This window comes from Brienomyrus brachyistius, chromosome 5 (genome assembly GCF_023856365.1).
Source record: "Brienomyrus brachyistius isolate T26 chromosome 5, BBRACH_0.4, whole genome shotgun sequence".
Classification (NCBI taxonomy): domain Eukaryota; kingdom Metazoa; phylum Chordata; class Actinopteri; order Osteoglossiformes; family Mormyridae; genus Brienomyrus; species Brienomyrus brachyistius.
Genome location: NC_064537.1, coordinates 14,126,390 through 14,149,543, shown reverse-complemented (window position 1 = coordinate 14,149,543; position 23,154 = coordinate 14,126,390). Strand labels below are relative to the sequence as shown.

At 39.7% G+C, this 23,154-nt stretch overlaps 1 protein-coding gene across 6 annotated transcripts in view; it reads left to right on the top strand.

The window, feature by feature from the left end:
• Positions 1-22,877, top strand: part of ca10a (carbonic anhydrase Xa) — a 158,850-nt gene extending 135,973 nt beyond the window's left edge. The window contains exons 5-11 of one of the 6 annotated variants that reach the window (XR_007398278.1): positions 1,036-1,221; positions 14,809-14,904; positions 18,293-18,365; positions 20,351-20,505; positions 20,675-20,849; positions 21,412-21,481; positions 21,987-22,877. Coding sequence is in view for 5 of the 6 variants with exons in the window: in XM_049015753.1 (XP_048871710.1) it covers positions 1,036-1,221; positions 14,809-14,904; positions 18,293-18,365; positions 20,351-20,505; positions 20,675-20,849; positions 21,365-21,468 (789 nt within the window). In the remaining variant the exon portion in view is untranslated. Of the gene's footprint in view, positions 1-1,035; positions 1,222-14,808; positions 14,905-18,292; positions 18,366-20,350; positions 20,506-20,674; positions 20,850-21,074; positions 21,331-21,364; positions 21,482-21,986 lie in introns of those variants that run through there. The other 5 variants (XM_049015757.1, XM_049015753.1, XM_049015754.1 and 2 more) reach the window with 5 other exon arrangements.
• The last annotated feature ends 277 nt before the right edge of the window (positions 22,878-23,154 follow it).

Genomic DNA, 23,154 nt, shown 5'->3' with positions numbered 1-23,154 from the left:
GTAGGTTTATGCTTGTCTTTTGCTCTTTTTCATTAGATGTAATCTTGTTCTGTAGCTCTGTCCGTAATGGGCAGTGTTTATGCATGTATTACACATGTTCATTTAAATGTTATGGCATTCTGGATGTGGTCTGAATTGTCCACATTCATAATGCAGAGGGGGTCATTTTTTCTCGTCTCTTCCCGGACAGTGTCTGGCAACCCAAGGTAACTCCACACAGTGGTAATCTTTGTAAATGCCACAATACTTTCTTTGCTATACCTGTTTCAATTTTAATTCTAGGTCTCTCTCCCACACCCTCTCCTGCTCTCTCCCTCTCTTACTCTCTCCATCCCCTTTCAAATCATTGATTTTTCAGAGATTCTATAAAATATTTACGATGTGTGGGCAGGGTTCTTTCTCTGGGAATTTGGAGAGGGAAAATCATTTTGAAGGCAAGTGCTAAAAGGGAAAAAAGAACTAGCAAGATAAGAACCATGCAAGGCCTGCTAGAGGTCTGCTCAGAATATCAATGCTTCTTCTTAAAACTACTTTGGAATATAAATAAATAAATACAGGCGATGATAAAGATCATTATTCATAGCCATTGTATCATTGCGTTTTCCTGTCATAAGCTCAGATCCAATCATCTCTTTGCTCAATTCTGAGTCTTTACATTTGATTGTATGCTCCACTTGTTTTTTTAACTTCCCGGTGTTGATGTAGCATCATCCTTTCTGCTCTCAGGTTTGGTTTTTTTGTGGATGGCCTGATCCTACAACTGATATGTAATTCTGTTATGGTCAACAATTCCTGATTGAATCACTTAAAGTGTGATTTCTCAATTATGTATGTAATCAATCTGTATTACAGAATCACACTGTTGGGTAGCACTTCCTTACAAAAGAGAATGACAGATTTTGTCAGTCGCTGTCCGATACTTATTGATATGTTGTTGGGATTCACATGCTTTCCAGAAAGTCTGGACAGCTGGTAGGACAGCTGTCAAAACACTGATGATCAGTGCTTCTTTTCTTATGATTCTGCCCCCTACAGGTGGGTGGGACTATGTACAATACCGGGCGTCACGTCTCTCTGCGCCTGGATAAAGAGCATCTGGTGAACATCTCTGGTGGGCCAATGACCTACAGCCACCGGTTGGAGGAGATCCGGCTACACTTCGGCAGCGAGGATGGCCAGGGCTCTGAGCATCTCCTCAACGGACAGGCCTTCTCCGGGGAGGCAAGTGCCGCCTAGACAGCATTTATCAAATATTCATTAGCCTTAACCTGCGAGCTGCGGTTCCATGAGAACAGACACTGTAGCCTGTCTTAGGTTGCATGCTGTTACGTCATCACAGCTATATGAATGTGGCAATAGCCACTACCATCCTAGTGCAGCCTTTAAATGAATTACAATATCATTGTACATTACACTAAAGGGGTGAATTACATTGCTTACCAAAAGTGCACAGCACCTATATTGCTGATGCAAAGCAGCTATTATGAAAGGAAACGCTCAAATGGCATCAGTAACGGAGAATAAGCAAGGATTAAAAGAGCTAATTAGTCTTGGGGGTGATTAAATGGGTGAGCTGAACCTAGGATTGGGAATCCAGCCAGGGCACAGGAGTTAACACCTCCTCGGCTTGTGACAAATGCTGTGGGACTCCTAATGGGGGCCGTGAGTGAAGACCTCACCTCTCGCATCTCATTCCAAATAAACAGACATCAATCTGTTTCAGTTGGAAGGAGTATCCCAGCCGTGTGCGTGGACATTAAGGCAGTAACCACCACAGTCCCTGCAGCATTCATCATTTGATACAATTATGATTCCGTTAATCCGATGCATTTTTCTTTCAGGCTAATAAGAACAACAGCAATTTGCATAGTAACAGAATAATTGTGGGCTTGACAGGCAAATTTATTGTAATTAAACATAATCCTTTATTTTCCCTTAATAGCAGCCAGCTGATATTTAAATAATAATAAAACCACAGTGCCAACTTCATCAGAGCTTTGTGACCTGTGACCCATTCGGAGGATGCCTGCCTGCACTCCTCTATTGTTCGTTTAAAAAAATGTTCATTATAGATCCTGTTCCTGTCTGTCTGCCATATTTTTTTTATCTAAATTGTTCACCATTTCCATTTTTGCTGTATAGAAATACATTAATTAATAGGCATTTTAATCAAAAGTGACTTGCTTATTTTACCCATTTTCTCAGCTAGATATTTTGCTTACGGAATTCAGGCTAGAGCACAGTGCAGGAGATCGCTCTCTGGGACTTAAGTCCACTGCTTTCATTTTTAAATCACTCATCTCTTAATCCTGTAGATAGCTTGGTGATAATCTTCCCTGAGAAATTTGTGGTTATTGACAGCATTGTGTGGTGTTTATAACTCAGGGGCTGAATTCTTACGCGACTGAGGATCTTTCAGCCGTTGAAAGGTCTTCATCTCTTAGAACCTCTAGGCTGTGAGGTAAAGCCATGGGCTTAGCCGCAAATCAAAAAAAGCAAAAGTTGTAGGACTGAGCAGCATGACACATACACAGTAGGGCATTTTAAATTCATTGTCTCAGCTTTGTTGTGAGGCAGTATCGGCAGTGCCGGAATCAGCGTCCTCATAGGTACTAGGAAGAAAATTAGAATGTAACTATAAGTTTGAATAATTAGGTAAAATTAGAATTCTAGAGCTTCCAAATAAATATACAAACAGGTTTCATTTTGCATTCCCTTGATTTGGGGAACAAAGCAAAAATTATTAAACATCAAACATATACTCTACCACCTTCCGCACACCTTCTGGATTTAGATCGATGTTTTGTATGCAGGGCCTCACTATACGAAAGCCACTAGATTCCTGCAAGCATCTGCGGGGAGACTAATTCCCTGTTCTTTTCTTGCTCAATGTTATTTGGAAATGAGAAAAAAATAAAATACGGGTGGCGGGACCGATTGTTGATTAACGTAAGGCGAAGTTGCTTATTCACAGTACAAGCGGCGAGGTGTGTTGAGGGCAACTCATGTATCCTACACTACGAAGAGCTTGTTGGCCATACTTCTGGAAATGAAATGCCATTGGAGTAATAGGTGTTAAAATATTCAAAGTATTACTCAGGATCTCATTACGTTCTAGGCATAGCATCCCCCACACCCCCACTGTCAATTTATCCGTTCCTGTGAGGGCCGGCCTGGAAACCTATAATCTGGAAAAGAATCTCATCAGCCGGTCTGACGGTTCATAAATACTCCATAAACACTCCCTGTACAGGATCTGTGTTCATCCACACAGTGTGACGCCCAACAGGGCAAAACAATCGGGCAAATCTACCATAACCAGCAGGCACATTTTAACCATTTAGGGCCATCTGGAATCCTTAAGTGTGCTTCATAACCATCAGGCTAATACATATACAGAACTGTGCTGTGTGTCCCCCCTGCTAGGGCACGGATTTGTGAACTACGGTAATTGAAATATATTGGCTCCCAGTTAGAGGAAAGGCCTCGGAACGAGAGGCACTGTCCCCAGGCTGCTTTGTTCTGTGGCTCCTCGGTTCAGAACTGCAGATACGTTGATAATAGGGTTCTTTAATGGAAATGACCATTATAAACATACTCTTTCTGTAGCTTTGTGGTGGATCAGGGGGTAACATCACTGTTTCATACTTGTAGGGTCGGGGCTCTGAATCCCTCTATTGACTGTTGTGTGGGTTTCCTCCAGGAATTTCGATTTGTGGTTAAAGTGATTGGTGTATCTGGATTGGTGTGTGAGTGGGTGGGTATGTACCCTGTGATGGACTGGTATCCCATCCAAGGTGTACCCCCTCATACCCTCGGCTGCTTAGGGTGGGGACCCCCAGCCTTCCCACCCCCATCATCACCATGACCCTAACAAGGGTCAGAAGATTGAAGGATCATTCTATTTGGTCACTCATACTGTCAACAATGTACACGTCAATACTTATTATGCATTTTTCCTGTAGTAAAAAAACACAATCTGATACTCAAAATTAAAAGGTATGTATTTTGTGAAAGCCAGAAAACATATGAACTAGACTGAAATTCTTTTATGATGAATTACAGAATGGTTCAGGCATAACTGTTGTACTGAATATGGCACCGCCTGATTATAATCCAGTTTAGTAGCTAGCCATCAGTGTAGTAGTTCCTCATTGCCACACCTACCTTCAGGTGATCCTTATAAATAAATCATACACCCCAACAATCAGTGTCAATACAGCTCAGTCTAATGTCTCCTTGCTTAGTAGTGAGGTTTAGTTTTCCTTCGGTGGTCTGTCTGCATGCTCTGGCATTTTCAGTTATGTTTTCTTTTTAACTCTATCTCTGATATCTTGGTTTCGATTGGTGCTGAGAACTTATTTGATTGGTTCTCAATCCGCCTTTTGGTTCAACCTCTGGTTTCGGCTTTTGCTCTAAATCTGGAATCCTGTCGGCTGATTGCCCAACCTTGTTTAATTCCACGACCCTGTCTTTGGTGATGCCCGGTGAAACTGGCCCTTTCCACTCCTTCTTAGCTTCTTCAGCTACGCAGTCAATGGCCAAATTCCTGTCTGCAATGAGTATTTGTAGGCGTGCCAGCAAGAACAGGAAAGGGCCGACAAGCAGAAAACCAAGCCATGTAGGTGTACCTAAGAAAGCGTACCATGCTGAGGACCTTTTTAATAAGTTTTTATTTTCCTTAAGCCCTGTTGTCGTGATAATGTCACAAAAGCTTTAAGATCCAGTGTGAGTTTTCTATGCTTCTATATTTAAATTATGAGTTGTTCAACTAGTACAAAGAGTGCATCTTGTGTACCTTTGTTAACCAAAAACGGAGGCGAAAGCTCATGCCGGTGAGACTGAATCACAGACCTTGTATTTGTTTCAGGCATAAATCAGACTGAGTCTGAGAAATAGCTGGTGTTGTCTATTTTTCATCCAGTGATGGATCACTGTATCATAATGTACCTGCAGGCATCCACTTCCAGTTTATGTATGCTTGACAGAGTATACCACCGAAAACCAAGATTTATTACAACTTAAAGTCAGTCAGTAAAGTAACTCATTATCATCAGTATGTTTCACTACAAGGGCCATTTAGGGTTAGCCATAGGTACATCTTGAATAATTATTGTGAGGCACAGTTTATATAATAGCAAATCAACACTGTATTATCAGTTTGAACTTGACTAGGGCAAGATGTGTTCTATTTTCATTAAGCTCTAACTATCAAACAAAAATAGTAATATTTTGTGTTTCAGTGGTGGTGGAGTCGTGTGTGTGTGTGGGCACTATGAGGCTCTGTGCCATAATTCTTGTTATTGCGAGTGTGTTTTTGTTCTAATTTCAGTCTGGTTTTTTTTTTTTCAAGATTTTAAAGGAAACTTTCAGATCTCTAGCAACAGTCCTTTAGGAGTGTTAGACAATATCTGGGTTCCATAAAATGTCATACGTCCATCTTTCTGCACTGCCGTATTCCTTGCATGTTCCTCCAAGCTCTTTATACATTGCCCATGCTGCAGCTCCGTGAGTTCCTTTTCTCCACTTTAAATGCGGCACTGTGGGGGGCCCTTTACGTTAAAATGCACTCCTACAGCTGCAGTTCGGTCGCAATAAAAACCAATTCCTCTGTGTGGTCCATTTTCTGTTTATTTGCTTTATGAGAGCGCGTGGCAATTAATCGAATCGGAGGCAGTTCCGGGCCGCTGGTTTTCATTTTCCTGTTAGCCCTGTCTGCCACTTCTCAGCTATTGACTTACTGTCTTCATATTTCGCCATCCCAGCTTTGGGCCCGGCAACTGCACGATAAAGAGCTTGTAAGGAATGCACTGGAGATGCTGTAACCCTGATTCTCATGTCCACGCTTTCCTAAACCACAGCCGCATACCTGCCTGTCAGACGTATGCATTCAGGGTGAGGTCAGCGTGGTTATAGGTGACACATGAATGATATTAAAATGCATGTACACTGCACAGCCATGCACATGACCTACTAATTAACTTGGATGTATTCGGATATGTTAGTTAACATTGCCTAGTGGTTCAGGAGTGTCTCTTACTGTACCTTTCCCTTTAGTTCTTGGGAAGCGTACTATAACTGTCTGCTGAATCACTGGGGTAGATTTTGAATTTTGATCACAGTGTCAGCACTCATTTTTTGTATCTGAGGCTGATGTATCACTTCAGGCATGGTTTACTTCGTTAGCGCAATGTGCCATCAGTAGTCTAAGGACTTGCTTAATTTGCAGTTCTAAGAGTGCAGGAGCAAGACTGGCAGCATTTTACCAGGAAATAAAATCTCAATTTTATCTCAACAGTGATGGCCCAATTAAGTTCATACACGATCCGTCATTCCATAGTTCCTCTTTTGAATATTTCATAGATTGCATGAACCACATTAATTAATTCATTTGCTTTCTGATCTGGATTAAGTAGAGTAGTTGGGAGGGTTGCCTTCAACTGATACCGTGGTTCCTCACCTCCTTGATCACATGTATTCTTAATCATTTCTGCAGACTGACAAAACAGGAAGTCGTATTCAAGATCAGTACAGTGCTGGATCTAAGTCTCTGGAGGAACGACATACATGACAGCTGCAGTTAAGACTGAAATGTTGCCATCGGTTCCGTGAAACACAGTTGTAAAATGCAAAATCAAATGGTTTCATGATAAGCAAGAGGCACTGAATTCACACAAAATGGAGAATTCCTCACAACTTGTAATCCAACATAACTACAGTTCAGATCATTTTTATACAGCCAGACTGAAAACACAGATTGACCTTTAATATTTACTTACATAAGCATGCCAGTATAATTTTCTCCCTTTGAAATTATATGCAGTTTGGCATTAAATTTAGTCAGTGAATCATGTAATTTAACAAAGTTTACATGGAAGGAAAATGCACAGGGGAATAAAATGTTATAGCATAGAATGGTTTATACAAAATAATTAACACTTACAAAGGATGGAAAAAGGAGGAGTGAGAGGAAAAATAATTAAGAGCTGAGACAGAGGCAGAGGGGAGAAATTGTGGATTAGTGGTGACAGAATGCTCAAAAAAGGGAAAAAGTAATCATTACTGTTGAACATATTTGAATAACAACTGCAGACATGACATAAAACAGCTGGCAAAGCATTATAATGTCACGCTAACTACTTATGGCATTATGTAAGGGCTAAACCTTGATGAGGTGTGTGGTTATACAAAAAAAATCAGTGACAACTTTCGTGTAATGCAGCCAGATGTGAAGCTGAGGGCCACTAACCAAGTTGCATGCCTCAAAATGGTTTATCACACTTATACCATGGGCAACAAACAAAAATAATGAGAGTAAAGTAGTCACGATTCATTTTTCAGTATTAGCATTTAATAATGTTCCACTGTTTTCTTAAAGATATAGTTCCTATGAGGAACTATAACATCTGGTCAGGCTACTCACTGGAAGCAGCAAGTCCATCAAGTTACCATAGAAACGTCAAGAGAGGTGCTTGGATTTTGAAAACCGAGGAAAATTATTGTCATGACATGAAAAACGAAGGACTCGGGGGCAGGCGTTATGTCAAAACAAAAGGAGTTTTATTGAGACCAGCATATATAAACTGGAAATAAAAAAGATTGCGAGGGATCAAAACGGGAGGAGAGGAACAAGAAAGGGCAAAAGCAACTCGAGGGAACACTGTCAATGAGTGGACTGAGGAATACAGGATGGAAGAAGCATGCATATGCGAGACTAACAAAGGAGCTAACGTGAGGCAGCTGGGAGTGAGTAACATGTGGGTTAGGAACAAGAGGTAAGACAACTGAGTAAGAAGCAGCCTGTTTGGGTCACGCTACGGAGGAAACATGAGAGTCAGGTGGATATGGTGGGCAGGACATGGCAATTATGTTGATAAGAATGACTGCTTATTTATGGCTAAAAGGTCACACGTGTTATTTAACTAACATGTTTAATAAAACATGAAAACACATTAATATAGAAGAGTTATTAAGCTTACTACTTGTGTGGTCACACGAAAACAATCAACACCCACGTAACATCTGGAACAAGAAGAGAAGAGTATAAGACATATACACACAATGAATTTACATGGTCTATATATGTAATACTTAGTATATGTAGGTAATGCCACATATTTCTAAATGTATACGCATTATTGTCCCCGAAAGGCTGAATTTGTGTACATATTTTCCAGCACATAAATTCAGGAAAGGGTTTTGTCAAAACGTCACTTTGGATTAGTACTCTATGGTAAGTTTAAAACTCTCTGTGCCATGGAAATTGTTAGGAAATTGGGTCCTTTGCTTGTGTCTAATGTTCCTTTATAAAATGCTAATGTACAAAATGCTTTGCCTTGGTTTTTATTAGCTTGTTTACAACTTAATTCGTGAGAAAACAGACTTACAAACAATATAAAAAACTGCTGCCGACGGGGTGTTTCGGTGCATGGGGCCACACAGCAGACGCTGCGGCTTCCCCTCACAATGCGCGTGAAGGGTGGTTAAATTTGCACTTTCTAAGCCCTATTTTACTGCATGTGTGTATATGTATGTGTGAGTGAGTGCCTAATATCTTGTACTTCCAGGGAATATACCAGACGCTACACAGTATATGTATATTATATCGAAGTGTATCATTACTCTATGTAAAAGCTGACATTTACTAGCAGCCATTAACACCGTATCATGGCTGGATCTGACTTGTTTAGACAGGAGACCTTTGGGAAAGATTGGGTTTCTGCTTGCGACCAGGCTTATTCGAGGACGTTGGTATCCTGCTCTCCCTCCACACAGTCAAGAGGGCTCTGGAGGCAGTTCTTTATTTTGAACAAGACTTCAATGGCAGAGTACTTTCTTGTAAATGACAGACTATACTCTACTAAAATTATTAACCATGTGTTTGTGCCTTTTTAGGTCCTATCAGAAACACAAGGCCATGTAATCACCCCCCAGTGTCATTAAACATTTCCTACTGGTGCAAAATGGCCAATGTGCTTCACAAGGTGGACACCATATGTGTTGGTGGCTGAAGTAAGTTATTCCCCAAAAAGCAATACAGAGCACCCCAGGGATTTCTGGGTGAAGAATATTATATAAACGCCATCCATTACCTTGTTACCCCATAAATTTTATTACCAGCTGACTCTACTGTTTGTTGCAAGTTATTCATTTCAAAGGTGGGGTTAAGATCCCCTTTTTCCCAATGGACCTTGAAAGCCCTCTCTTTTTAAATAAAAAAGGATTTTCTGTAACATGTGGAAGGACCAGCTTCTTAATTATTTATAGGGACCTTCCACTGTGTAAAAAAAAGAACGACCAAAAATGTGACCCAAATCCTTTCCTTTGTAATTGGATACAGAGGAAAATGTTGGAGACCTGACTAATTTGCCTTCAAATTTGGAGAAAAATAAGATAATACGTATAATGTGGATGCACTATATAATTCATTAATATTGTGTGTATCCCAGGTTGAAGGAATTTATTATATAAAGGGGAAGCATTTTTGGTAAGAGTATTTTCTTTAAGACTGTATTTCACATTTGCTATTTCTTGCTAAGTAGTACAAAGGTGTACGTAGCCTGCGGGAGGCCCTGCGACTGTGTCTGTCTGTGTGGAGAGAGAGCAAAGTTTTGAAAAGAGAGACACAAACAAGGAGACAGCTGTAGGTCTGTGTCACCCAAAGAATACAAAGGAACACACAGCCGGCCTCCCCAGCACCACATTAAGATGCTAGTCTTGGATGTACACTTTACTCTGTTTCCTTCAATTGCCAACATTGCAATGTATGCCTAAAAATTCAGGGATGTGTATCTGGTCATGATTCAGTATTACAAAAACAAATATGACGAGCAATATTCTTATTTTCTTAATTAGAATCATAATCAGTATGAGCGGTATATAAAACATCCAAGGAATTTGTCTGGGTGGATATGCCCCAGCATAACATATAATATGACAAGACAATTTCAAGACAGTTTGTAATTAATATTTGCACACATGAAAATTATACACACCAATTTTTGATTATTTGCTTTGAACTTGAGTGACAATTATCTGTCTAAACTCAACCTGCGGGGGTCATGGGGACTTGCAGTGTGTGCCAGGAAACCTGGAGTATATAGCACCTTACAGCTCCGTAAGGGAAAGCAGTCCTTTGCAAGGCTCTCTCATTTTATTTAATAACACTGAAATACAAATATAAAATAACAATGTAATCAGCAGTGGAATATCAAGACTAGTATTTCAAGACAGTTTTAAAATTTTTTTATCAATGTCAATCTTACATACTACTCCGGTTTCTCCCCGCAGTCCAAAGACATGCTGAGGCTGATTGGAGTTACTAAAATTGCCCGTAGGTGTGCATGTGTGAGTGAATGGTGTGTGAGTGTGCCCTGTGATGGGCTGGCCCCCCATCCTGGGTTGTTCCCTGATGGATGGATGGGATCTTACATACTCACTTGTCATATTCAGAGTTGCCTATCCCACAAACTACGGGTGCAAAGCAGGAAACAACCCAAGATGGGGCGCCAACCCATCGCAAGGCACACCTGCACACCGTTCACTCACACATGTACACCTATGGACAATTTAGTAACTCCAATTCGTCTTGGCATGTTTTTACATCATGGGGGGGAGGGTGCACCCAGAGTAAACCCCACAACAAACAATGCAGGGAGAACATGCAAACTCTACACATTGATACATGGTAGAGACTGGTCCCAGAAGTGTGAGGCCACAGCGCCAATCATTACCCTACCATGCCACCCTATCAATACAATATTAATTTTACAGTTAAATCACCGTATTAAAAGGTATTTTACAAACTAGCATTTAAATGTCACATTGCATCTTGTTATTTCCTGTTTCACACTCAGTTTGAAATGGGCAGTTAATCTGATCGTAGGTCTCCTGCTGAATACACACATGCCAACTCATGAGCAATGCAGACCGGCACACGATTCCTCTGATGCTATAAGTTTCTCCTTAGTGTTTGTGACGTCTGTTTTTTTTTCTTCTGAGCGATGTAATACATCTGGAAGCAAGCGGAATTCTTTCGATTCCACCTACAGACCTGTGGGAGGTCAGCTGACAGAACACACAGCTGTAGAGCGATGAGAGGGAGTGGAACCCAGGCATCAAAAACCACCTCATGGAACATGAGCCAATTTGCATTCCCTGGGCCTCGGATCTATATGTCCAACTGTAGGAAACATCTTGCTTTGACAGGTGTGCCCCTCACCTGGAAAAATACGTATTTTAAAATAAGAAACATGCTGCAGCTAGCCGTTCTATGTATATCTGTTGCAGTGTTGATAGCACGTGTCAAATTTCAACCGTGTTACTTGTAATAGATCAATAAGAAAAATAAAAGCAGTCAATAGCCACATCATTATGAAAAATTCACATAGTAGCTGCAATCAGGGCGTCACATTTCAATTGTCACATTAAATTTGTTTCGCGGTTCACCAATACTTTAAAACTGTAAAGATCGTGCCATTTTCAAGTCAGCTATTGAAGCTGGGGCAATCTGACATGTTACTGTGCCCCTTAAGTGCAATACACCTGCATTTCGACCTACACAGAGGAGGCTTTCTGATGGTTTCGAAGAGTTTCTTCACTTTGAATGTGTTGACAAGTGGCACCTTTTTTTCCTACATCTGTCAGTGTGTTTTGTGGGGCGGCTATGTCACAGATAACAAAAAGAGCTGAACAATGACACTGACATATGTCCCTGAATTACATTTCCAAATCGTTTCCATCTCTCATTTCCTCCCAGCCAAGTAAGGAGAACAGTGACGTCAGAGTGACTTGTTTACTGTACAGAAGGCAGTGTAAGTATTTCGGGAGACTGCTAGATTTCCACTTATCATGCTGGCTCTGTTGTTTTTTTCAGTATGAAGTGACTCTAAACTACTTATTTGGAATAATTTCTTATAACCACCTGAAGGCAGAAAGTCTCAGCTGTCAATCTCTGCACTTCTACAGAGATTATTTTCTCAGTTTAAATTGCTGTAGGAGTTATGCATATTTGTTTCGCATATTCTCGGAATACACACAGAGACAAAAAGTGTCAAAATAAATGTGAAATAGTATTTACCCATATAACCTATTTAACTTTAGATATTTTACACATATGTTGTCGAACTGTCCTGTAAAAATGGCCTCCACAATTCAGAAATGTAAGAAGATAAAATATATCTGTAACACTTTACTTAAAGCAGTTATCATAATGAGGCATCCAGGGACTAATGCATTATAATGGTCAATATAATCCATTATAATCATTATGAAGGTATTTATTTAACATTGAATTATAGATGAGAGCTTCACAGAGCATTCAAATTGCATAATAAACATGGCTATAATGTATTATGCCTTGTTATAAATAGATATAGCTGTGTGTGTAATACTTTATGAATGCATTATAATGCATTATGAAAGTATCTATAATGCGTTACACACAGGTGCTTGAAGTAAAGTGTTACCATTATATTTTACCTCTTGTAAGGTGATGATATGAAAAAATAGTTCATATCATAATGATTGTGTGGGTATGTGACCTGTGATGAACTGGCAGTCTGTCCAGGGTGTACCTCAGCCTTGTGCCTTGGGCTCCAGGTCCAGATTAAAAAGTTGAAAGTTGGATGGATTTACAAAGATTGTAAAACTACTTTAGCAAGTATTTTGTATTTATAACAGACAGGGAAGGCCTGAGTGGTGTTGGAATCAGAGGCCGTCTCCCAGGTCTCCGGACACATTTCTCGAAACGGGTAGGTTAGCGACACATTAGTGCCAGGATGTCCCAAGGGTAGGCACAGGATCTAGGAAAGCCCAAGGGCATCCAGGGAGAAATGAGTGCCAAATTTTTTTAGGGAAAAGTGCTAGCACAAGATTGACAGTGCAACAGAGTGCAACGGATTTTAGCCTCAACAGACATTTTTAGCTAAAGCAGAGTCTCAAGCTGAGCAATGTAACATTTATATTGATAAACTGCAGCAGTGTTACGAGCTATAAAATATATACTAGGACTTAAGAGACTATATTTGCCGTATACACAGTGTCCTACATCGCCAGGTTTTGGTTCTCTGTAGCTATATGTCAGCTTCTGCTTCAGTTTTAGTTGCGTAATTTAGCGGACAGAAAGCTAACCAATGGAGGCAAGGAGGATTGTACTTTGGGGTTTTAAAAAGCAGATGAGCGACAGAATTTGGGGTGAGTCAATTACATTGTTTGCACAGTAGAAGCACCAGCCAGCGCAAAGAGTAGATATCATGGGTCTGGAAAGTAAGCCTAGGTGAGTGAATCATTTGGAAGTGACTTTTGTAGAGAATGAATCTCAACCAATACACTCTGCAGTAGACAAAATGAAGAATTCTGACAATGAAGATAGGAAATGTCTGTTTAGATTTATTTCAGCGTTACTGTTTCTTGGACTGTTTCAGGCAGATATTTACCGCGGCTCAGTGTCTGAAAGGGCTTCCTCTGTCCATCTTGCTTAGCGGAGCCGTGTCATTGGCGGCTAGGTGTGCTGAGTGCTGAGAAGGTGATTCTCTGTGATGCGTTCCTAGGCCAGGTGGTGGCCGTGTCCCCCATGACTGCCTGCCACATGTCCTGCAGGTATCAAGGCCAAGTCGTTTTACACAACAGAAGAAAATAATAAAAAGAACTAATTACTGCAATGTATTCTCCCTCCTTAAGAGTAAAAAAAAATATTCCTTGGGCTACTCGTTATGAATATGTTTTGTTACTGTGAATGACACTGATAATGTCCCTGAAATATCTTTCTGAACTGAGCTGCATCTAGTGTGCGCATCAAGGCTAGGGTGCTTTTCAAAATCACGTAAAATGAAGAACTAGCAAAGAATTTAATAAATATGAAGAACTCTTCTCTTGAATTAAATTTTTGCGGCTGGTTTCTTTAGAAAATTAATAATTTATTAATATTTTTTTTATCTTTATCAAATTAAAAAAGCTGAAGATGTCCACTTAATTAAGGGCACATATAGATAACTAAATCACAGTGACTGCGGCTAAGCTAGCTGTACCAGTTCAGTTATAATATTCATTTTTGATGTTCACAACATTTTTTTGTTTAATTTTTCTTCCACGTACGACAGTGAAACTATGTGAAAGTACATATCCAGTATATGTGGGCATCACCTAAGCTAGTAGCAGACTTAAGGACATCTGACACCACACCGGTCAGTGCTCCCTGCGCTGGAAATAAATGTTTCATAAGCTCTTTTGAATGAGCTCCCCTCATTGAATTCCTGTTCTTTCATAAACTGCGCAAGCTACCATACCTTGGGGAGGGATTTAATTTTCATGGGTTGACATTTTTGGTGTGGATAAAAAAATAAAAAAGAAATCAGAGAGGAGGGACAGGGAATGTATGTATGAAGTCACAGGGCAGGAATCCTGAATGAATATGTGAAAAGCTGAGGAACTGTCTGGTGAAAACAGGCTGAATGGATGGTGCTCCAACTATGTTATTATTATTATTATTTTTCACTTTTTTGCTTTGTATTTTTTGCTGCTTTGTTGTTTAGCCAGTCTCGTAAAAAAATACCTGGGGTTTTTTAGCTATGTCTGAGTTAAGCCTATAAGACCCAAAAACTTTGTATTGTATTACTGTATGTGGTAAATGGGTGAAGTTTTGGAGATGAGACCTTCTAACTTCTTCGTGTTTCAGTCATTGCCGGGCAGCGAGCCAAAATACCCTCAGATAGCCTCACCTTATCAGCCAGAAAAGAAAAGTGCAGTACTACACCGCCGATGACTTTCCTTAAATCATATTTATGTTCTTCTCTCTTTTTTAATCTACAGGTCCAGCTAATACATTATAACCATGAGCTGTATACTAACTACACAGAGGCAGCAAAAAGTCCAAATGGATTGGTGATTGTATCTATATTCATGAAGGTAACAGCATCAATTCCTCCTTCATTCATTGGCCTCAGTGAAAAGTGCTGTGTATCATGTTCATTCCTGAAGTACATTCGCAGTATTTTCATGTTACCATTGCTTACACAGATGGATTTTATTTATCAAAAGGTGGTATAATTTATTCATGTAGTTAGTTGATAGACTTGCTTCTTACATAAGGAAGGAATATTCTGATTCAAGAGGGTGCACTGTGTCTTGTATTTCACGCCTTATTTAATTTAATTTATTTCTCCATTTGTCTGTTTTATTTAAGGGGGAAATAGGAAATAATGATGTATAGATGTACTGAAAGTATAAGCCTTTCAGCTACGGCTTAGCATACAGTAAGAACTTCAGAAGGTTGGGGTCAAGTTAGGACATTCCACATGTTTTCTGCAGAAGACTCTGTGTGCTCATGCTAAGCAAATAAGCATCTCTTTGAAAAGGCCAAGTGGGAAATTATTCCTGCTGTTGCCGCTGTCGACCTGTTTATGAAAATGCTCTTTGTTTGCTCACCCAGCAGAAAGTCAAAGCTTGCATCCTCTCTCCCCCCATCTTCTCTGCCACGCCACTTGATTATTTTACACTGTGCTGTCTCACTACCTCCCTTGCTGACAGTAAACCGGATCACTGTCATCCCAGTCTGAAATTCTTTTAACTGGGGAAAGGACTTACATTTAGAAGCCAGTGTGTAAAAAGCTCAAAAAACAGTTAGCGTTAGCTCCTTTGTATCAGTAATGGAATTCAGTCATTTTCAGTTGAACCATCACTCAGAGATAATCTGTTTGCAGCACTACTGGGAGTATTTTCAATCAAGCAAAAAAAATGTATGGGAAGCAATCAATACTAAGTCAATACAATATATATTGTATGTGGATTTCAGCCTGCTCACCTGCAAAGTCCCTCCCTCCCCAGTGCTCAGCACACATATCATCCTGCAGCTCAGGTCTCAACCCCTGGGTCTTGATGGAAATTTGAGGATCAGGTGTGTGTGCGTGTGTAGGAATAAGTAAAATATCAAGTTTTTAGTAAAATTCCTAACTCTTCTAAATTAGATTCTAAATGAGGTTATCCATTAAGATGTGGGTTAACAGCTAATTATCTCGCAGATTCTAAGTGTCATTATTGTTATTAGATTCATAAAAGACTCTGCGAGTGGCCGTGTGTAATTACCTTCGCCTCGTCCAAATTTCTGCCTCTAGCAACAATCAGTTAAAACTTATGCTAATTAAAACTTAAATATGCAATGCCTTACTTACAATATAATGGACAGCGACTGTCAAATCATGGAAGAAAGCCAACAAAAACATTAATTTTCCTGCTGGTGAACTGCACATATTTAGGCTGGGAAACGCTCAGAAGTTCTTTTCAATAAACTGAAAAATATATAGAAAATTTCAAAGGGAAAAAAATATATCGATATTTTGTAGAGTGGAACATTTTTCCTTTTTAAATTTCACTACTTTGTAATGGGAGTAGTAAATAGAATATGTGTCTAGTACTTAAAGAAAGCCTTTATCTGTTTGAAGAAATTGCCTTTGTTTTATGCATTTGGGAACAACAGTGTGTTCCTGTGTAATTAGATTCTCACATTATGCACCTGAATACACTGGACTGTTTAACAGCAATGCCAACAGCATCTCTCTGAAGCAAGCAGTTACCACCTTTTGAAGTGGCCGTTAGCGTCGCCACAACTGGGACGGCTTAATTGTGTTAAAAGCAGACCAGGGCATGTGTGTCTTTGTATGTCCCTTGTTCACCACACCACAAAGTGTCAGTAAACAGCACTGGCTGCTTTATGCATCTTCACATCTGTAATTTCAGTGTCTGCAATGACCTATAGGCCATAGGCACAAACCTTACAGCACTCTACTTATCATATAGTTAGTATAATGCCAATATATAAAAAAGGCAGCTTCCAGATTCTTTCATGAGTATTTATTGACAGTAAAGAGCAGGTGGTATTTTTACAGGCGGCACCTTCCCCGTTTATGAATCGCCTTAATCATATTCAAATGAGCGGAGAGAGTAAAACTCCGGAGTGACATTACCGGTATTTCATAAACTGTCCATCCACATTTAAGTGCCAAAATAATTTCTTATCTTCACAATACAAATTATGAACTATGACCAAATTATTGACATGCAGAGTTTGCCTGCTGTGTTTCAAAACTAAGAAACAAGCCAGCAATTTGCGATATTTTTTTAATGCGATGTCACATGGGGCATATGCAGCTCCTTTCCATATCAGTAAAACACTCTTTTTGTAAAATGTATCTGACGCACCATACCTGCACATTGTCTGTGATGTACTGAGTCATACCAAAGGCTCTTACATTTTTTTTGGGATTAATGCATCTCCTCGGAGTGCTCCCATCTTTACCCAAATGGAACTGCAGTCCACTGTGGTGTAAATTGGAGTATGTTTTCCTGCAGGGCTCTCAAAGAGATGCTGCCGAGCAAAGTGTCAGTGGCCCAGCCTTTAAGGTCCACTTTGCGTCTCATTCTCCATGACCCTTCGCATAGCATCCTAACAGGAGAGGAACCTCTTCTGCTCTCTTCCAGGTCAAAGTGGGTCTGGATTGCCAGTAGGGCTTTCCAGGTACAGCAACAGGGAATAACACAAGCGCAGACATTTCAGAGACGGACGGAGTTTGAGGAAAGTTATCTGGATCATTCTGGGTTGATCCAAACACAACATCTACAAGATGTAGTCTTTATATAGTACTTACAACAGAAATTTATACTAAGATGTAGTAATCACCCCAAAAATACTTTTAAATTGTACCTTTTGTGCAGTGTTTTATGTGTATACAACTGAAATCTCGCAGCTACATAAAACATAAGATGACTTTACTATAAAGAAAAAAAAATTACTGAGCGAAAAAATTGGGCAATCATGCTAAAACCAATAACTGGGTTAAAATGAAAAATGTCCTATCAGTACCATAAACTCTCTTGCCTGAGTGTCTGCTGCAAAGTCATTACAGTTGATCAGCTTTTATTAAAAGTTATGAGTGCGCCAGCAATATCTGAGAGATGGTATGTCATATCTCCTAGTTAGCACATAATACAATATTAATGTAAATTAATACAGGATAACGTGTCTATACGATATTTTTAAGTCATACGTTTCCCAGTTTTGCTAGTTTAAATAAAGGCAATGATAAAACACACATTATTTTTTACTGCGATTAGATCAATATAACCAGGAATGAGCATGCTCCCCAATAAAGCATCAGCAATTAGTTAAACTTTTATTGATTGTAATATTGAAACTGAAGTAGACCATTAACTCTATGACATGTTAACAGAAAACTGAAATATTTAATCTCGTTTTGTTTATTATATGTAATTGTGTTCATTTTTTTCTTTCTTTTTTCAGATATCTGAGTCTTCAAATCCATTTCTAAACCGTATGTTGAATAGAGACACCATCACCAGAATAACATATAAGAGTAAGTTATGTATTTTTATATATGTTATGTAAGACTTTGTCTTATTTTAGCATCTTTGTACTTGCAATTGTAATTTATTCTTAAGATTAATTGAAAATTTCCCTTTATGGTAGCATTTGAATAGGTGAGTAAATTAAATTATAAGGAAGTAGGAGAGTTTGTCCATATAGAAGTAAAACACCAGCAGGAAGCATCTTATAAGGGAGTTAGGTCTCTATGAGCCACTAGAACAGCCTGAAATTGATTTGGCATAGGGGTATGTTGAACTCTATTAGAGGGATGCAGCTGAAGCTCCATCATTTCCACCATGCTGAGAGCGGGAAATTCTCGGCCAGCCAGTGATCCAGAAGCTCCCATTTTCAAGCTGGTTTGGTCAGGATCTGACCACCTGGGAATTGTGGTGTATTGTTCTCATGATATTCATGCTCAAGAAACCTGTCCGTGAGCTGAGCACGAGCACGGTGTCATCCTGAAAGATTCTGTTCCAAACAGGGTAAAAAAAAAATTCACAAATAAAACCAAATAAATCAACAGGAGTAACCGGGAAAAGCACAGGGAGGTTTTCATAATGGGAAGAAAGATATTTATAATTGAATGAATAGAAAAGCAAATAAATGAGCTGACTTGCTTGTCTGTCTCTTTGGCGCGTGACAGAGACAATGGGTGAGTCCAAATCTGAATAATTATTTGCTATGAAGTAGGCAAAATGCAGTATGCAGAGAAGCAGTATGTCAGAATCCTCAGCAATGATGAGGCAGTAGGCGAATGGTACCCTGATGACGTACATTCTGTGAAATCCCACAAAGTCGCTGGAGCTGCATCCAAAGATGAAGAACATTGCTTGCACAGACATTTGTGTCAACATGGTGGAGAAAGTGGCAGCTCTGTACAAATGTCCGAAGAAAACAACACCCGGTTACACGAGTTGACTAGAATATGATTTTCTCCACTGATAAATTTGAGCAGTTTTTAACTTTCTTGAGGGTCATGCTACAACATTGCAACACATCTGTGTTAAATAATGTGCAAAACGGCAACCACGTCATGTCCAGATGCATTCGTGATGTTCTCACGCATGCTAACAGTATGCACCACATTATCGGTCAAATTGTAGGCGTCTAAATGAAATCCATTTCATGATATGTAAGTATTCAGTTTCGGATGCACTCAGTGGCTGTTGTCAGCTGAGAGACACACCCAGGGGCCGGAGACAGGAAATGCAAATTAGCTATGTCACATTGACACTAATGGAGATGATGCAGTACCAGAACAAAGCTACAAGACTGCAGGGATATGTGGAAGGGGATTTAACAAAGCTGTGGGAAGCCTAAGAATAAGAGTTTTATTTTTAGCGTATGTGTGTGTGTGCACATGCAAGCGGAGCAGGAATTTGAGCCTGTTAGTGTGGCACTCTCGGTTATGGAGCTAAACCATTAATGTGGATGATGTTTACAAGATGTCATGGTGAGTGCAGGGAAACCCAGCACAGCAGCCTCTGCCTAGTAGCACTTGATCTCCATTTTTCAGCAGCAACCTAGGAAGACCCCCAAGTAACTGAAAGTATGTCACTGCATTATGTCAAGGGAGAAGCTCCACTCTTCAGTAATAGACTCCATCCTGGGCATCTTCTGTTCAGTATAGTCATTAAGTCTTATTTGTTTCCATTCACCACCAGAATAGTTATCATAGCGAAGTGTGGACATTCAGTTTTAAGGTACTGCATGTCATTTTATTTTTCAAGTAAATGCAATCATCAGGAGATCATAGAATGTGCTGTGTTGACAGGCCTCTATACCCTGGCAATAAATACGCAACAACTGTGACTGTAGTCTGAATATATTTCTTTCACCAAAAACAAATTACCTTCCTTGAAAATGACTGAAATTTGGAGCTAACCTCCCAGAAACACCAAATCTTAATTGATATTCCAGAAGGCTTAACGTTTCTACTGTCACTCAGTAAATACAAGCTGCCTCTGTTTTTAGATGATGCGTACTTACTAACTGGATTAAACATCGAGGAGGTATATCCCGAGACCTCAAGTTTTATCACGTACGACGGATCAATGACCATTCCGCCATGCTACGAAACTGCGACATGGATCCTGATGAACAAACCCGTGTATGTGACGAGGATGCAGGTAATTCTTTGACCTGTGACCTATCAGTCGCTTACTTAAGCATGGCTAGCGCCGTGCTCTCTTCCAGTGCACTCTGCTTAAACACCGCACCTCCATTTTAGCAGAAATTCACACGTCCATAGGTCGCTGTCTCGCGCTCCCCTCCTGAGCTTGACCCTTTCTGCTGTAGATGCACTCTCTCCGTCTGCTCAGTCAGAACCAGCCCTCGCAGATCTTCCTCAGCATGAGTGACAATGTGCGGCCTGCACAGCCTCTCAACAACCGCTGCATCCGGACCAACATCAACTTTAGCATGCAGGGAAAGGACTGTCCCAACAACAGGGCTCAGAAGCTACAGTATCGAGGTAAAAGGCTGGATTTCTCTGCTATCGCAGCTGGTGGCCCCCAATGTCTGCCTTGCTATCTTCTATCTGTCTCATCACCTTCTCATTTCACCCACTTGTCTCTAGTCTTACTTAAGGCGGACCGTTTTCCTTGTTTCCTGCATGCATGGACGTCTCTATATGCTTACCTCTCTGTCTGCTTTCTCTCTCTTTCTCTCTCTCTCTCCTTGTCTGTCTCCCCTCTAGGGAATGGAAAACAAACTCAGAAATGAGATACCGCAACACTGTAATGTTGAACACATGTTTATATTATTTGTGCAAGAGGAATAGGCAACGTCAGAATTAATTGTTTCAGATAGCATTGATTTTGCCATACTGCTGTTCCAAATCACAATGTTACTACTCATTTCCTTCCTTTTAACTAGTTCTGCTATATTCCTTTGGGACAGTTAGTCTGATATCATGGCATAAAGTTGTGCCTCACAACAGAATACCCCCCCCCCACCCCTCCCCGCCTTTGGTTGTTTCATGTGCAGATGAGGCTGCACGCATGCCGTTTACCATATCCTTTTGTCTGTTTCAGCTAATATATCTCCGCAATAGCTGCACAAAACGTGAATTTTACCCTGCGCATAAATAATTGAGGTCAGGAGGTAACTCATTATTCATTGTATTGCTTTTCAAAACCGTTGATTATCGTAACTGTGTCTTTCGTTGCTCCTTAATAAAACTCAAGTTTTGTGCTGTTGTTGCTGAGATTTTCAACCTCCCACCCCTCCCTGAAGTGTGAAGATGAACTATGAAAAATGTGAAGATGTACTTTTTACAGTAATTGTTGTAAATTTTTGCTTTTTTCATGTTTTGTAAATGCAAACAGTAAATGTCTTATAGCTGTGAAGCACTCTTAGGTACTAATTTATGTAAACAATTCTGTATTTTTTACCTGGTGAGGGCACTTAAAATTTACCTTTATCAACCCAGGAGAAAAAACGTTTTGTGTAGTGGTTTATTAGATAAAGTATATATCAGAAATATTATTGCATATTGCATTATACTATACAATGAATGTTGTCCCTCTGTAGGAAGGAAACCCAAATTTGTACTATGGTCCTAATATATTAAATATTCTGATCTGTGCCTGTCACTCTTCTTTTTCAGTTAATGAATGGCTTCTAAAATAGAATCCCTTTGATGATCAAAGATATGAGTATTTTGAGAAAAAGCAAGAACAAGTGGCAAAAAAACAGCTTCTAACAGGATCAAGACTGCATTGCTTTTTTTCCTGCCAGGTTTCATGACATCATGTTATTAAAATAAAACATAAGCGAGAAAAGACTTTGCCGTTACCAGCAGAAATCCTAATTTCATACTTCAAGAACATTTTAATCAAACACTGAGTAGTCAAAAAATATGATCTATAAAAAAAATGTTTTGATACCTAACTTTTTGGGAGAAAAACTAATTTAAAATGTAAGAAAAAGACAGCCGTGTCACCAGTGGAAATAAATGTGACTTTTTAGCCTTTGTACATATGAACACCTTGCAGAAAAATCAAACGGAAGCGGACATGTCAGTCGGGAGGACGACCGCAAAGGCTTCAGAACTACATTTTGTCATTGTATTGAAAAGGCATGCAGGTCGCAAGGGGTCGGCAGGGCACAAGCTGTGCGTCTGTGTCTTCAGCGATCTCAAATCAAGCTATGTTAGATAAACATTGAACAATACTGTCTGTGTGAAACTGAGTGTTTTGGCCTTGTAAATATCCTTATTATTATTATCATTATTATTATGATTATTATTATTACTAATGCTGAAAATGAATAAACAAAATGGAAACAAAAAAACTAAGAGGAAAAATATGAATAGAGTTGAGTATTTTACGCTTGGCGCACTTTGAATTCTGGAGCAGTTCTGAAGCTGATGCCTTTTTCTGTTTTATTGTTTACAATGGTCATACACTGTGTTTGATTAATGTTATTGGCCCAATAAATGTGTTTGGAAAGTTCATTTTTTTGTAAATATGCCTGCCTATGTCTGTCCAGTTTTTGTTTTGTTCCCTTGTCATTTTTATCCATTCTGTTTATATATAAGCATAAAACAGGTATTTTCCAGGAGTTTTGTGTGTAACGTCTATCATACATTAAAATCTGAAGATACTTACTTCAGTGTTACTTTTGATCAGCTTTTCCGCTCTCGTCTAGAGCAAAAAAGGGGTATTCAACAGAGGCGAGTAGCTTAATGGTCTTTGAAACAAGCCATTCAAGGCAAACCAATGACCACTAATGAAGTTAGTGTTGATGGAGTATGGGGTTAATGTGGAGCCAAT